Genomic DNA, 14,436 nt, shown 5'->3' on the forward strand with positions numbered 1-14,436 from the left:
AAGTCACTTAACTTCCCTGGGCCTCAGTTCACCTGTTTGCCCTCCTACTTAGACTCTGAGGCTCCTGCGGGAGAGGGACTGTTTCCAACCTAATTATTTTGTATCTACCCTAGTGCTTAAAACGGTGTTGGACATCTAGTAAGCGCTTTACGAAAGAAAGAGAAGGAGGGAGACCGGGCATTTCATTCCCATTTGACAGATGGGGATACCGAGGCACAAATTAAATGACTTGCCCAAGGTCACACAGCAGACAAGTGGCTGAGCGAGATTTAGAAACCAGGTGCTCTGAGTCCCAGGCCAATGCTCTTTCCACTAGACTACACTACTAATGAAATAAACAAATAAAATAGTTACAAAGAGAGTAATCAGAATAAATACTTGAATGCACAGTTCAGGAATCGTGTATACACAAGCGCTAAAGATTTGATGAAAACTCAGGGACCGTGTCCGACCTGGTTAACTTGTATCTACCCTGGTGCTTAAAACAAGGTGGACACATGGTACGTGCTTAACAAATGCTATTAAAAGAAAATTTTGCTAAACTAAGATCACTGAGGGCAGGGATTATTTACTAACTCTATGGTACTCTTCCAGAAGTTTAGGTCAGTGCTCTGCATATATTAGATGGTGAATAAATACTATCGATAGACTGAAAAGCTGCATGACTTTTTTTTTTAAATGGTACTTTTTCAGAGTTCACTATGTGCCAGCCACTGTACTAAGCACTGGGGTAGATACAAGCTGATCAAGTTGGTCACAGTCCCTGTCCCACATGGAGCTCAGTCTTAATCCTCATTTTACACAGGAGGTAACTGAGGCCTAGAGAAATTAAGCGACTTGCTCAAAGTCACCCAGGAGACAAGTGACGGAGCTGAGTTTAGAACCCAGGTCTTTCTGACTCCCAGGCCCGGGCTCTATCCACTGTCTACACTACAGGACTGAAAGCCAGGAGACCAGTGTTCTAATCCCTGGTCTTCTACTTGTCTGCTCTATGACCTTGAGGAATAATAATAATTTTGGCATCTGTTAAGGATTTCAGTCAGTCATATTTACTGAGTGCTTATTGTGTGCAGAGCACTCTACTAAGCACTTTGGAGAGTATAACGATAAACAGACACATTCCCTGTCCACAGTGAGCTTACAGGCCTAGAGGGGGAGACAGACATTAATATGAATAAATAATTAACAGATATGTCCTTAAGTGCTGTGGGGCTGGGACTTACCATGAGCCAAGCACTGTACTAAGCACTGGGGTAGATACAGGATAATCACGGTCCCACATTTTTAGTAGGAGGGAGAACAGGCATTGAATCCCCATTTGGCAGATGTGGGAGCTGAGGCACAGAGAAGTTATGTGACTAGCCCACGGTCATACAGCAGGTACATGGTGGAACTGGGATTAGAACCCAGGTCCTCTGAGTCCCAGGTAGCGGCTCTTTCCACTAGGCCGTGCTGATTCTCAAAGCACTTCTCTGTTCCCCAGTTTCTCCATCTTTAGTGATACCTCTGCCCATTACTCTTGCCAGTTGTTCCAGACATTTTAACTTCCTTCTCAAACCTCCTGTCTATTCCCTGATCTCTTGTCCCTAAAGACCTGCCACTTACTTTATTGAGAAAATTGAACTATCCAGCCTGATCTCCCTAAAGTCTCCCCTGTGCCTCCTCAGTCCTTCCCTCCTTCTGCCCATTCTTCAAATCTCCCATCTTTCCCAGGAGTATCTCAAAAGGAAATCTGCCTTCTCTCACAATCCACCCCCTCGGGCCTGTGTATCCTACTCCAAGCCTTCACACCTTATCAAAACACTTGCCTCCTCCCTTCTTCCCTCCTTCAACGCCATCTTCAACTGTTTGCTCTCCAATGGCTTCTTTCCCACTGCTTTCACACACGCCCATATCTCCCCTTTCCTAAAAAAAAAAACACAAACCCTCCCTTGACCCCACAGCTTTCCAGTTATTGCCCCATCTTCTTCCTGCCATTCCTCTTTAAACTCCTTGAGTGAGTCATCTACACCCGTTGTCGCATGTTCCTCTCCTCCAATTCTCTCCTGGACTCCCTCCAATCTGTCTTCCAACCCCTTCACTCAACAGAAACCACCCTCACAAAGGTCACAGATGATCTCCTTCTTGCCAAACCGAATAGTCCCTACTCCATCCCAGTGCCCCCTGACCTCTCAGCTGCCTTCGACACTGTTGACCACCCCCTTTCCCTGGAAACGTGATCCAAACTCGACTTCACTGACACCATCCTCTTCTGGTTTTCCTCCTGTCTCTCTGGCTGCTCACTCTCGGTCTCTTTCACGGGCTCCTCCTCTGCCTCCTACCCCCTAATTGTGGGTTTTCCTCAGAGTTCAGTTCTGGGTCCCCTTCTGCTCTCCACCTGCACCCACTCCTTTGGAGAACTCATTCGCTCCTATAAATTCAACTACCACCTCTATGTGGATGATATCCAAATCTACCTCTCCAGCCCTGATTTCCTCTCCCTCGCTGCAGTTTCACATCTCCTCCTGCCTTAAAGACCTGGAAGTCTTCCCATCATCTCAAACTTTACATGTCAAAAACAGAACTCCTTATCTTCCCACCCAAATCTGGCCCTTCCCCTGACTTTCCCATCACCGTAGACAGCACTGTCATCCTTGCTGTCTCCCAAGCCCGTAACCTTAACGTCATCCTTGACTCCTCCCCTTCAACCCACATATTCAATCTATCACTAAATCCGGTCGGTTCGACCTTCACGACATTGCTAAAATCCGCCCTTTCCTCTCCATCCAATCTGCTACATTAATCCAATCACTTATCCTATCCCGCTTTGAATACTCTGTCAGCTTCTTTGCTGTCTTCCCTCCCCTGTCTCTCCCTACTCCAGTCCATATTTCATTCTGCTGCCCGGATCATTTTTCTACAAAAACATTCACCCTCCTTAAGAACCTCCAGTGGCTGCCCATCCACCTTCATATCGAACAAAAACTCCTTACCATTGGCTTTAAAGTCCTCCATCACCTTGCCCCCTCCAACCTCACCTCGCTTCCCTCCTACTACGACCCAGCCCACACATTTCTCTCACCTAATGCCAACCTTCTCACCATGCCTCGATCTTGTCTACCTTGCCGCCAACCTCTTGCCCACATCCTGCGTCTGGCCTGGAACGCCCTCCTTCTTCATTTCTGACAGACACTTGCTCTTCCCCACTTCAAAGCTTTATTGAAGACACATCTCCAAGAAGCCTTCCTTGATTAAGCCCTTCTCCCCTCTCCTCCCACTCCCTTCTGTATCTCCCTGTCTTGCTCCCTTTATTCATTCCTCCTCCCAGCCCCATGGCACTTATGAATATATCTGTAAATTATTCATTTATTTGTATTAATACCTGTCTCCTCCTCTAGGCTGTGAGCTCATTCTAGGCAGGGAACGTATCTGTTTATCGTTATATTGTATTCGCCCAAGCGCTTAGTACAGTGCTTTGTACACAGTAAGTGCTCAATAAATACACTGAGTGAATGAATGAGTCTGAGGACCTGAGTTTTAATTCCAGCTTTGCCACTTGCCTGTTGTGTGACCCTGGGCAACTCACTTAACTTCTCCACGATATCCATCATCTGCAAAAATGAGGGTTCAATATGTATTCTCCGTCCTACCTGGACTCTTGAGTCCGGCGTGGGGCCTATCTTGTATCTACACCAGCCGCTTAGTCCGGTGTCTGGCACATAGTAAAAGCTGAACAAATACCACAATTATTATGATCATTATTAATAGTACCACATAAGACCTTAACAAATTACCAGAAGCAGCGTGGCTTAGTGGCAAGAGCACGGGCTTGGGAGTCGGAGGATGTGGGTTCTAATCCCGCCTCTGCCACTTCTCTGCTGTGTGACCTTGGGCAAGCCACTTAACTTCTCTGTGTCTCAGTTACCGCATCTGTAAAATGGGGATTAAGACTGAGTTCCACGTGGGACAAGCTTGCATCTCCCCCAGCACTTAGAACAGTGCTTGGCATGTAGTAAGCGCTTATAACAAATACCATCGTTATTATTATTCTTCTCTGGGCCTCTGTTCCCTCGTCTGTAAAAAGGGGATTAAGACTGTGAGACCCAGGTGGGACAAGCTTGCATCTCCCCCAGCGCTTAGAACTGTGCTTGGCATGTAGTAAGCGCTTATAACAAATACCATCATTACTATTATTCTTCTCTGGGCCTCTGTTCCCTCGTCTGTAAAAAGGGGATTAAGACTGTGAGTCCCACGTGGGACATGCTTGCATCTCCCCCAACGCTTAGAACAGTGCTTGGCACGTAGTAAGCGCTTATAACAAATACCATCATTATTATTCTTCTTCTCTGGGCCTCTGTTCCCTCGTCTGTAAAAAGGGGATTAAGACTGTGAGTCCCACGTGGGACAAGCTTGCATCTCCCCCAGCGCTTAGATCAGTGCTTGGCACGTAGTAAGCGCTTATAACAAATACCATCATTATTATTCTTCTTCTCTGGGCCTCTGTTCCCTAGTCTGTAAAAAGGGGATTAAGACTGTGAGTCCCAAGGGGGGCAGCGACTGCGTCCAACCCACTTTGCTTGGATCCGCCCCAGCGCTTAGAGCAGTGCTTGGTACCTAGTAAGCGCTTAACAAATACCAGTATTATTATTATTATTATTATTGTTCTCCGGGCTTCAGCTCCCTCGCCTGTAAAATGGGGAGTGAGCCTGGGAGCCCCACGTGGGGCAGGGCCCGTGTCCCACCCGACTTGCTTGGATCCACCCCAGCGCTTAGAGCAGCGTTTGGCACCTAATAAGCGCTTAACAAATATCATTATTATTGTAATTTACCTGTCGGGGGCCCCGACAACGTCGGGGGACCCGCGTCACGGGGGTCATGTGCCGCAGGGCGAGGACGAGCCTGTCGCCATGGCAACGGCTCCCTCCCGCCCGCTGCCCACGTGACCCGCCCGCGGGGCCGGAACTACGTCACAGGGAGGCGACGCGGGCAAAGGCGACGCGGGCAGATGACGTAGGAGGCCGGCGCGCCTGCAGCAGCAGCAGCAGGAGGAGCAGGAGGAGCAGCCGAAAGCGGGAAGGCAGCGCATCCGCCACCATGTGAGCTCCGGGTCCGCTCATCCGGGGGGCAGATTCATCGTGGCTCAGTGGAAAGGGCTCGGGAGTCAGAGGTCATGGGTTCCAATCCCGCCCCCGCCGCTTGCCAGCTGGGTGACTTTGGGCAAGTCCCTCCTCTGGGCCTCAGTGACCTCATCTGCAAAATGGGGATTAAAAACCGTGAGCCCCACGGGGGACAACCTGTTCACCTTGTTTCCCCCCCCCCCAGCGCTTAGAACAGTGCTGTGCACATAGTAAGCGCTTAATAATAATGTTAATAATGTTGGTATTTGTTAAGCGCTTACTATGGGCAGAGCTCTGTTCTAAGCGCTGGGGTATGCAAAGCTTATAGTAAGCGCTTATAATAATGTTAGTAATAATGTTGGTATTTGTTAAGCGCTTACTATGTGCAGAGCTCGGTTCTAAGCGCTGGGGTATGCAAAGCTCATAGTAAGCGCTTAATAATAATAATAATAATGTTGGTATTTGTTAAGCGCTTACTATGTGCAGAGCACTGTTCTGAGCGCTGGGGTATGCAAAGCACATAGCGCTTAATAATAATGTTAATAATAATGTTGGTATTTAAGCGCTTACTATGTGCAGAGCACTGTTCTAAGCGCTGGGGTATGCAAAGCACATAGTAAGCGCTTAATAATAATGTTAATAATAATGTTTGTATTAAGCGCTTACTATGTGCAGAGCACTGTTCTAAGCGCTGGGGTAGACACAGGGGAATCAGGTTGTCCCACGTGGGGCTCACAGTCTTCACCCCCATTTTACAGATGAGGTAACTAAGGCACAGAGAAGTGAAGTGACTTGCCCAAAGTCACACAGCTGACAAGTGGCAGAGCTGAGATTCGAACTCATGACCTCTGACTCCAAAGCCCAGGCTCTTTCCACTGTGCCAAGCTGCTTAACAAATACCACCATTATTATTATTGCCATTATTATTATTGCCACCACCATTATTATTGCCAGAGCGGTGGCTTTTTAGGGGGTGGGGGCTCGGCTCTGCCGGATGGGGGGCATCGGGGGAGGGGTGGCCCGCTTGGCCAGGCCAAGACCTAATAGTTATGATACTTGATAAGCACTTACTCTGTGCCAGGCGTCGTTCTTAGCACCAGAGTGGATCCAAGCAGATCGGGTGGGACACAGCTTCTGTCCCATGTGGGGCTCACAGTCATTCAATCATAATAATAATAATAATGTTGGTATTTAAGCGCTTACTCTGTGCCAAACACTGTTCTAAGCGCTAGGGTAGATACAAGGTTATCAGGTTGTCCCACGTAGGGTTCACAGACTTCATCCCCATTTGACAGATGAGGGAACTGAGGCACAGAGAAGTGAAGGGACTTGCCCAGTGTCACACAGCTGACAAGGGGCGGGGCCTGGATTAGAACCCATGACCTCTGACTCCCAAGCCCGGGCTCTTTCACTGAGCCACGATCGAGTGCTTACTCTGAGCAGAGCGCTGTACTGAGCGCTTGGAAAGTACAATTCAGGAATCAAGAGAGACGGTCCCCGCCCATACCGGCCTTACAGTCTGGGAGGTGGGAGGGAGAAAGACATCAAAACAAGTAAACAGGTATTAACGTAAATAAATAGAATTATAGTCAATCCCTATTTGACGAGGTCACTGAGGGACAGAGAAGTGACTTTCCCAAGGTGCCAAGGCAGACAAGTGGCGGAGTCGGGATTGGAACCCATGACCTTCTGACTCCCAGGCCGGTGGTCGAACGGCTATGCCATGCTGAGCCTTTGGGAAGTGGACTCTGTGAACCCAAGCGGGAAATCAATTCTCCCCTACCCATATCTCCCATCAACCTTATGTCCACCCCATCCAGGAGTCTCCTAAACAAGCCCAAGAGCGAGATGACCCCGGAGGAGCTGCAGAAGCGCGAGGAGGAGGAGTTCAACACGGGGCCCCTGTCGGTGCTGACCCAGTCGGTAAAGAACAACACACAGGTTCTCATCAACTGCAGAAACAACAAGAAACTGTTGGGCCGCGTCAAGGCATTCGACAGGTGAGGGCCCTTCGGGGGACGGGGGAGCGGAATGTTTGTTCTGGTGGCCCCAGCTCAGGGCGGGGTGGGCGGAGGTCTTCCCCCGGCCAGACTCCGGGGCCGGTGTCGGTCTCACCGCCCTTCCCCGCCAGGCATTGCAACATGGTTCTGGAGAACGTGAAGGAGATGTGGACCGAGGTGCCCAAGAGCGGCAAGGGCAAGAAGAAATCAAAGCCGGTGAACAAGGACCGCTATATCTCCAAGATGTTCCTGCGCGGAGATTCGGTCATCGTGGTGCTCAGGAACCCACTGATCGCCGGCAAGTAGCCGGGCCGGACACCTGCCAAGCCACGTAGACCCTCGTGGAAGGCAGTAAAACCCCAAAGGCTGTTAATTGTGTTGTTACCTGTAGTTCCAGTTGTTTTGTAAATAAAGCAGTCTGCTGAAGGCTCGCCGTTCTCATTCTGTCTGGGGTGGGGATTCCTCTGCTGCCCATCGCGGCCTTGCTTTCACCTCACCCTTTCTCACAGGATGGTTGGCACTGCACCCACTGATGGAGAGGCGAGGCACCCTCTCTGGACTGCCAGGGCCAACTAGAGAAGCCCGGCCCAAACAGGGAAGCAGAAATGTTCCAAACCCCACCTTTCCTGCATCGCTGATACCAATGAGCTTGGGCCCATAGAAGGTGGGAGACTAGTGGCCCAGGAACCTCGGGGGCAGGGCACAAAGGTGCCAGTGTGCTCCTCCATAAGCAGGCCTGGCCCGGGCTGTACCCCCAGGAGACAGGGTCCCCATGCCCTGTCGCTCAGACATGTTCAGAGTCGGAAGGACCTGGGTTCTAATCCCGACTCTGTCACTGGTCTGCTGTGTGACCTTGGGCAAGTCATTTAACTTCTTCGTGCTCCAGTTACCTCATCTGTCAAATTCATTCATTCATTCAATAGTATTTATTGAGCAAAAGCAAAACAGAACAAAGCAAGACAACATCATCAAGCTAAATAGAATCAAGGAGATATACACCTCATTAGCAAAATAAATAGGGTAATAAGTAATATATACAAATAAGCACAGTGCTGAAGGGAAGTGGGAAGAGCAGAAGGTCGGGGGGAGGGAAGCGGGAGCAGCGGGAAAGGGGGACTCAGTCTGGGAAGGCCTCCCAGAGGGGGTTGGCTCCTAGTAGGGCTTTGAAGAGGGGAAGAGAGTTTGGCGGAGGTGAGGAGGGAGGGCATTCCAGGACAGCCGTAGGATGTGGGTCAGGGGTTGATGGGATAGGCATGAACAGGGGACCGTGAGGAGGGGAGAGGCAGAGGAGCGGAGTGTACGGGGTGGGATGGAGAGGGAGAGAAGGGAGGCGAGGTGGGAAGGGCCAAGGTGATGGAGAGCTCCGAAGCCAAGAGTGAGGAGTACTTGTTTCATGCAAAGGTTGATAGGCATGGGAGTAAAGGCCGTGAGCCCCATGAGGGACATGGACTAGGTCCAACCTGATTGGTTTGCATCTACCCCAGTGCTCAGTATAGAGATTCACATATAGTGCTAAACAAATACCATATTTTTTTAAAAAAATCAAAAAACTGTACTCAACTTGTCAACTTCTGCATCAGTCTACTCACTGGCCTCCCTGCCTTGAGTATCTCCCCATATCATTTTTCTAAAAATGTTCAGTCTGCATCTTTCCCACTCCTCCAAATCCTCCAGTGGTTGCCCATCCACTCCCCACAAAAAACAGAAACTCTTTACCATCAGCTGAAAGACACTTCCGTCACCTCCCACTCTGCTACTTTCCTCTCTAAACTCCTACTGCAACCCAGCCGTCACACTCCACTCCTCTAACGACATCTAATTCTGTATTCCACTGAACCTTGATCTCGTTTCTCTTGCCGCTTGCCCACATTCTCCCTCTGGCCTGGAATCCCCTCCCCCTTCATATCCCACAGTCTTATCGGTCTTCCCGTTCATTCAATCATATCTATTGAGCGCTTACTGTGTGCAGAGCACTGTACTAAGTGCTTATCTTTCCCATCTTCAAAACCCTCCTCAAATCACATCTCCCAAAAGCCTTCCCAATCTCACCTCCCATTTCCCTACCCTGTTCACCCTCCCTTCTATATTACCTACGTACTTGGGTTTGTATCCTTTAAACACTTTAATCCCACAGCGTGAGGGAGTGACCCCACAGTGAGGAGCAGCGTAGCTTAGTGGAAAGAGCACGGGCTTGGGAGTCAGAGGTCGTGGGTTCTAATCCCGGCTCCGCCAACTTGTCAGCTGTGTGACTTCGGGCAAGTCACTTCACTTCTCTGGGCCTCAGTTACCTCATCTGTATAATGGGGATTAAGACTGAGCCTAGTGTGAGATAGGGACTGTGTAACCAACCGGATTATCTTGTATCTATCTCAGTGGTTAGTAAAGTGCCAGGCATATAATAAGCTCTTTAACAAATTCCATTAAAAATATATAGCAGGAAGCAGCTTAAAGGTAGTTCTATTCATTCAGTCTGTCAGTCATATTTATTGAGTGCTTCCAGTGTGCAGAGCACAGTACTAAGCGCTTGGGAGAGTATAATACAACAGTAAACAGTCACATTCCCTGCCCTTAATAAGCTAGAGTGGGGGAGAAAGACATCAACGCAAATAAATGTTACAGGAATGTACATAAGTATGGGGAAGCAGCATGGCTCGGTGGAAAGGGCCTGGGCTTCAGAGTCAGAGGTCATGAGTTCGACTCCCGGCTCTTCCACTTGTCAGCTGTGTGACTGTGGGCAAGTCACTTAACTTCTCTGTGCCTCAGTTCCCTCAGCTGTAAAATGGGGATTAACTGTGAGCCTCACGTGGGACAACCTGATTACCCTCTATCTACCCCAGTGCTTAGAACAGTGCTCTGCACATAGTAAGCGCTTAACAAATACCAACATTATTATTATAAGTGCTGTGGAGCTGGGAGGTGGGAGAAGAGCAAAGAGAAAAAGTCAGGGTGATGCAGAAGAGAGTGGGTGGTGGGGAAAAGTAGGGTTTAGTCTGGGAAGGCCTCTTGGAGGAGATGTACCTTCAATAAGACTTTGAAGGAGGGGAAAGTCATTGTCAGTTTGAGGAGGGAGGCCATTCCAGGCCAGAGGCAGGACATGGGCCAGATTAGACGGTGAGACAGGCGAGATTGAGGCAAAATGAGAAGGTTAGCGTTAGAGAAGCAAAGTGTGAGGGCTGGGTTGTAGAAGGAGAGAAGTTAGGGAAGGGCAGGAAGGGGCAAGGTGGTGTAGTGCTTTAAAACCAATGGTGAGGAGTTTTTCTTTCATTCATTCATTCAATAGTATTTATTGAGCGCTTACTATGTGCAGAGCACTGTACTAAGCGCTTGGAATGAAACAAGTCGGCAACAGATAGAGACAGTCCCCTGCCCTTTGACGGGCTTACGGTCTGATCGGGGGAGACAGACAGACAAGAACAATAGCAATAAATAGAGTCAAGGGAAGAACATCTCGTAAGAACAATGGCAACTTTCATGTGAAAGCGGATGGGCGACCACTGGAGTTTTTTGAGGAGCGGGGTGACATGTCCTGAACGTTTTTGTAGAAAAATGATCCGAGCAGCAGAGTGAAGTACGGACTGGAGTGGGAAGAGACAGGAGGTGGGAAGGTCAGCAAGGAGGTTGAGGCAGTAATCCAGGTGGGATAGGATGAGTGATTGTATTAACGAGGTAACCGTTTGGAAGGAGAGGAAAGAGTGTATTTTAGCAAAATTGCGAAGGTGGGACTGACAGGATTTAGTGATGGATTGACTATGTGGGTTGAATGAGAGAGGAGTCAAGGATAACGCCAAGGTTATGGTCTCGTGAGACAGGAAGGATGGTGGTGCCGTCTAGTGTGATGGGAAAGTCAGGGGGAGGACGGGGTTTGGGTGGGAAGATAAGGAGGTCTATTTTGGACATGTAAAGCTTGAGGTGACGGGAGGACATCCAAGAAGAGGTGCCTTGAAGGCAAGAGGAAATGTGAGACTGCAGAGAGGGAGAGAGATCAGGGTGGGAGATGTAGATATATATATATATATATATATATACATATATATATATATTCAATTGTATTTATTGAGCGCTTCCTGTGTGCAGAGCACTGTACTAAGCACTTGGAAAGTACAATTGGGCAAAAAATAGAGACAATCCCTACCCAACAATGGGCTCATAGTCTAGAAGGGGGAAGACAGACAACAAAACAAAGAACAAGTAGGCATCCGTATCATCAATTTAAATAAATAGAATTATAGATATATACATATTAGTAAAATAAATAGAATAAAATATGTACATACATACACAAGTGCTGTGGGGCAGGGAGTGGGGTAGAGCAGAGGGAGGGAGTTGGGGCAATGGGAGGGGAGAAGAGGAAAAGGGGGGCTCAGTCTGGGAAGACCTCCTGGAAGAGGTGAATTTTCAGAGGACTCTGAAGGGGGGAAGTGTGCTAGTTTGGCAGATGTGAGGAGCGAGGGCATTCCAGGCCAGAGATAGGACACAGACCAGGGGTTGACAGGGTGGCTCAGGGGAAAGAGCACGGGCTAGGGAGTCAGAGGTCATGGGTTCTAATCCCGGATCTACCACTCGTCAGCTGTGTGACTTTGGGCAAGTCACTTCACTTCTCTGGGCCTCAGTTACCTCATCTGTAAAATGGGGATTAAGACTGAGCCTCACGTGGGACAATCTGATCACCTTGTATCCCCCCAGAGCTTAGAACAGTACTTCTCACACAGTAAGCGCTTAACAAATACCATCATTGTTATTATTATTGACGGCAGGACAGGCAGGACAGGCAAGAGCTAGGCACAGTGAGGTTAGCAGCAGAGGAGTGGAGTGTGGGCTGGGTTGTAGATATATATACATATATCTATATAGAGAGATAGATGTATAGATATATATTTGTGTTGATATAGATATATGTATAGATATATATTTGTGTTGATATCTGTCCCCGTCCCCCTCTCCCCCTCCGGGCTGTAAGCTTGTTGCAGGCAGGGAATGTCACTATTTATTCAATTCATTCAATAGTATTTATTGAGCGCTTACTACGTGCAGAGCACTGTACTAAGCACTGGAATGAACAAGTCGGCAACAGATAGAGACAGTCCCTGCCCTTTGACGGGTTTACAGTCTAATCGGGAGTTTACAGTCTAATCGGGACTATTTAATGTCCCAAACACTTAGTTCAATGTTGTGCACACCGTAAGGGCTTAATAAATGATTGAATGTATGAATGAATGAATGGAGAGAGAGAGAGAAGCAGCGTGGCTCAGTGGAAAGAGCACAGGTTTAGGAGTCAGGTGTCATGGGTTCTAATCCCGGCCCAACCACCCGTCAGCTGTGTGATTTTGGGCAATCACTTCACTTCTCTGTGTCTCAGTTACCTCATCTGTAAAATGGGGATTAAGACTGTGAGCCTCACTTGGGATCCACCTGATTACCCTGTATCTACCCCAGCGCTTAAAACAGTGGCACATAGTAAAAGCTTAACAAATACCAACATAAGAATAATCCCGACTCCCCCACTTGTCCGCTGCGTGACCTTGGGCAAGTCAGTTCACTTCTCTGTGCCTCAGTTCCCTGGTCTGTCAAATGGGGGTTAAGACTGTGAGCCCCGCGTGGGACCACCTGATGACCTTGTATCTACCCCAGCGCTGAGAACAGTGCTGGGCACGTAGTAAGGGCTTAATAAATACTATTATTAGTATAATATATATACATATATATGGGGCTGCGGGGAGCTTGCGGGGCGCCTACCGTTAGGATGTGGGAGACCGAGGAAGAGCCCGAAGTCAGACGACAGGACCTGGAGGGGAGGAGAGGGGAGAAACTGGAGGAGGCTGCGCCAGGGAAAAAGAGGCGGGACGGTGGGGGCGGGGCCAGGTGAGGAAGGGGCGTGGTCAGGGGAAAGGAGGCGTGGTTTGAGGAAGGGGCGTGGTCATGCGATGAAGCAAGCATTCATTCATTCAATAGTATTTATTGAGCGCTTACTATGTGCAGGGCACCGTACTAAGCGCTTGGAATGGACAAATCAGCAACAGAGAGAGACAGTCCCTGCCCACTGACGGGCTTACAGTCTAATCGGGGGGAGACAGAAAGACAAAAACAATAGCAATAAATAGAATCAAAGGGATGTACATCTCATTAAAACCATAGCAATAAGTAGAATCAAGGTGATGTACACCTCATTAATAGAATAAATAGGGTGGTAAAAAATATACAGAATTGAGCGGACGAGCCCAGTGCTGAGGGGAGGGGAAGGGAGAGGGGGAGGAGCAGAGGGAAAAGGGGGGGAAAAGGGGGCTTAGCTGGGGGGGTGGGTAGAGGGGCAGCAGAGGGAGCAGAGGGAAAAGGGGAAGCTCAGTCTGGGAAGGCCTTTTGGAGGAGGTGAGCTCTAGCAGCGTGACTCAGTGGAAAGCGCCCAGACTGGGGAGTCAGAGGTCATGGGTTCGAATCCCTCCTCCGCCACTTGTCAGCTGGGTGACTGTGGGTAAGTCACTTCACTTCTCTGGGCCTCAGTTCGTCATCTGTCAAATGGGGATTAAAACTGCGAGCCCCACGTGGGACAACCTGATTCCCCTGTGTCTACCCCAGCGCTTAGAACAGTGCTCTGCACATAGTAAGCGCTTAACAAATACCAACATTATTATGATGATGATGAAGAGGTGGGGCCGTGTTGAAGGAGGCGGGGCTTGAAGAAGGGGCGTGGCCATGGGGTGAAGGGGCGGGTCATGTCGGAGGAGGCGGGGCTGCAGAAAGGGCGTGGCCATGGTGTAAAGGGGCGGGGCGTATCGAAGGAGGTGGGGCTCGAGAAAGGGGCGTGGTCATGGGAGGGAAGGGGTCATTTTGGAGGGGGCGTGGCTTGAAGAAGGGGCGTGGGCATGGTTTGGGGGTGGGGCGTGTTAAAGGAGGCGAGGCTTGAGAAGGGGGAGGGGTCACGTGGTGAAAGGGGTGGGGCGTGTTGAAGGAGGCGGGCTTGGTGAAGGGGCGTGGCCATGGGGTGAGAGGGGCGGGGCTCGTCAAAGGAGGCGGGGGCTGGAGGAAGGGGCGTGGTCATGGTCTGAAAGGGCGGGGCCTGCTGTAGGAGGCGGGGCTCTGGAGAGGGGGCGTGGTCGTGGGGTGCAAGGGGCGGGCGTGTTGGAGGAGGCGGGGCTTGAGTCAGGGGGCGTGGTCATGGGGGTGCGATGGGCGGGGGCGCGCGGAAGGGGGCGGGACTCGATTAAGGGGCGTGGTCACGGGGTGATCTGGGTGGGGCGTGTTGAATGAGGCGGGGTTTGAGGAAGGGGCGGGGTCTCGGGGTGGGAGGGGCGGGGCGCGTCGAAGGAGGCGGGGCTCGAGTGAGGGGGGGCGTGTCCCGCGGGGGG

The 14,436-nt window shown here is 49.9% G+C and overlaps 1 protein-coding gene across 1 annotated transcript; it reads left to right on the plus strand.

The window, feature by feature from the left end:
- Positions 1-4,970: 4,970 nt before the first annotated feature.
- On the plus strand, positions 4,971-7,526 carry LOC100091014 (small nuclear ribonucleoprotein Sm D2). Its single transcript, XM_029065344.2, has 3 exons — positions 4,971-5,075; positions 6,917-7,096; positions 7,228-7,526. Coding segments are annotated over exons 1-3 (357 nt in total). The 5' UTR covers positions 4,971-5,073; the 3' UTR covers positions 7,403-7,526.
- The last annotated feature ends 6,910 nt before the right edge of the window (positions 7,527-14,436 follow it).

Source organism: Ornithorhynchus anatinus, chromosome 5, assembly GCF_004115215.2.
Source record: "Ornithorhynchus anatinus isolate Pmale09 chromosome 5, mOrnAna1.pri.v4, whole genome shotgun sequence".
Taxonomy (NCBI): Eukaryota; Metazoa; Chordata; class Mammalia; order Monotremata; family Ornithorhynchidae; genus Ornithorhynchus; species Ornithorhynchus anatinus.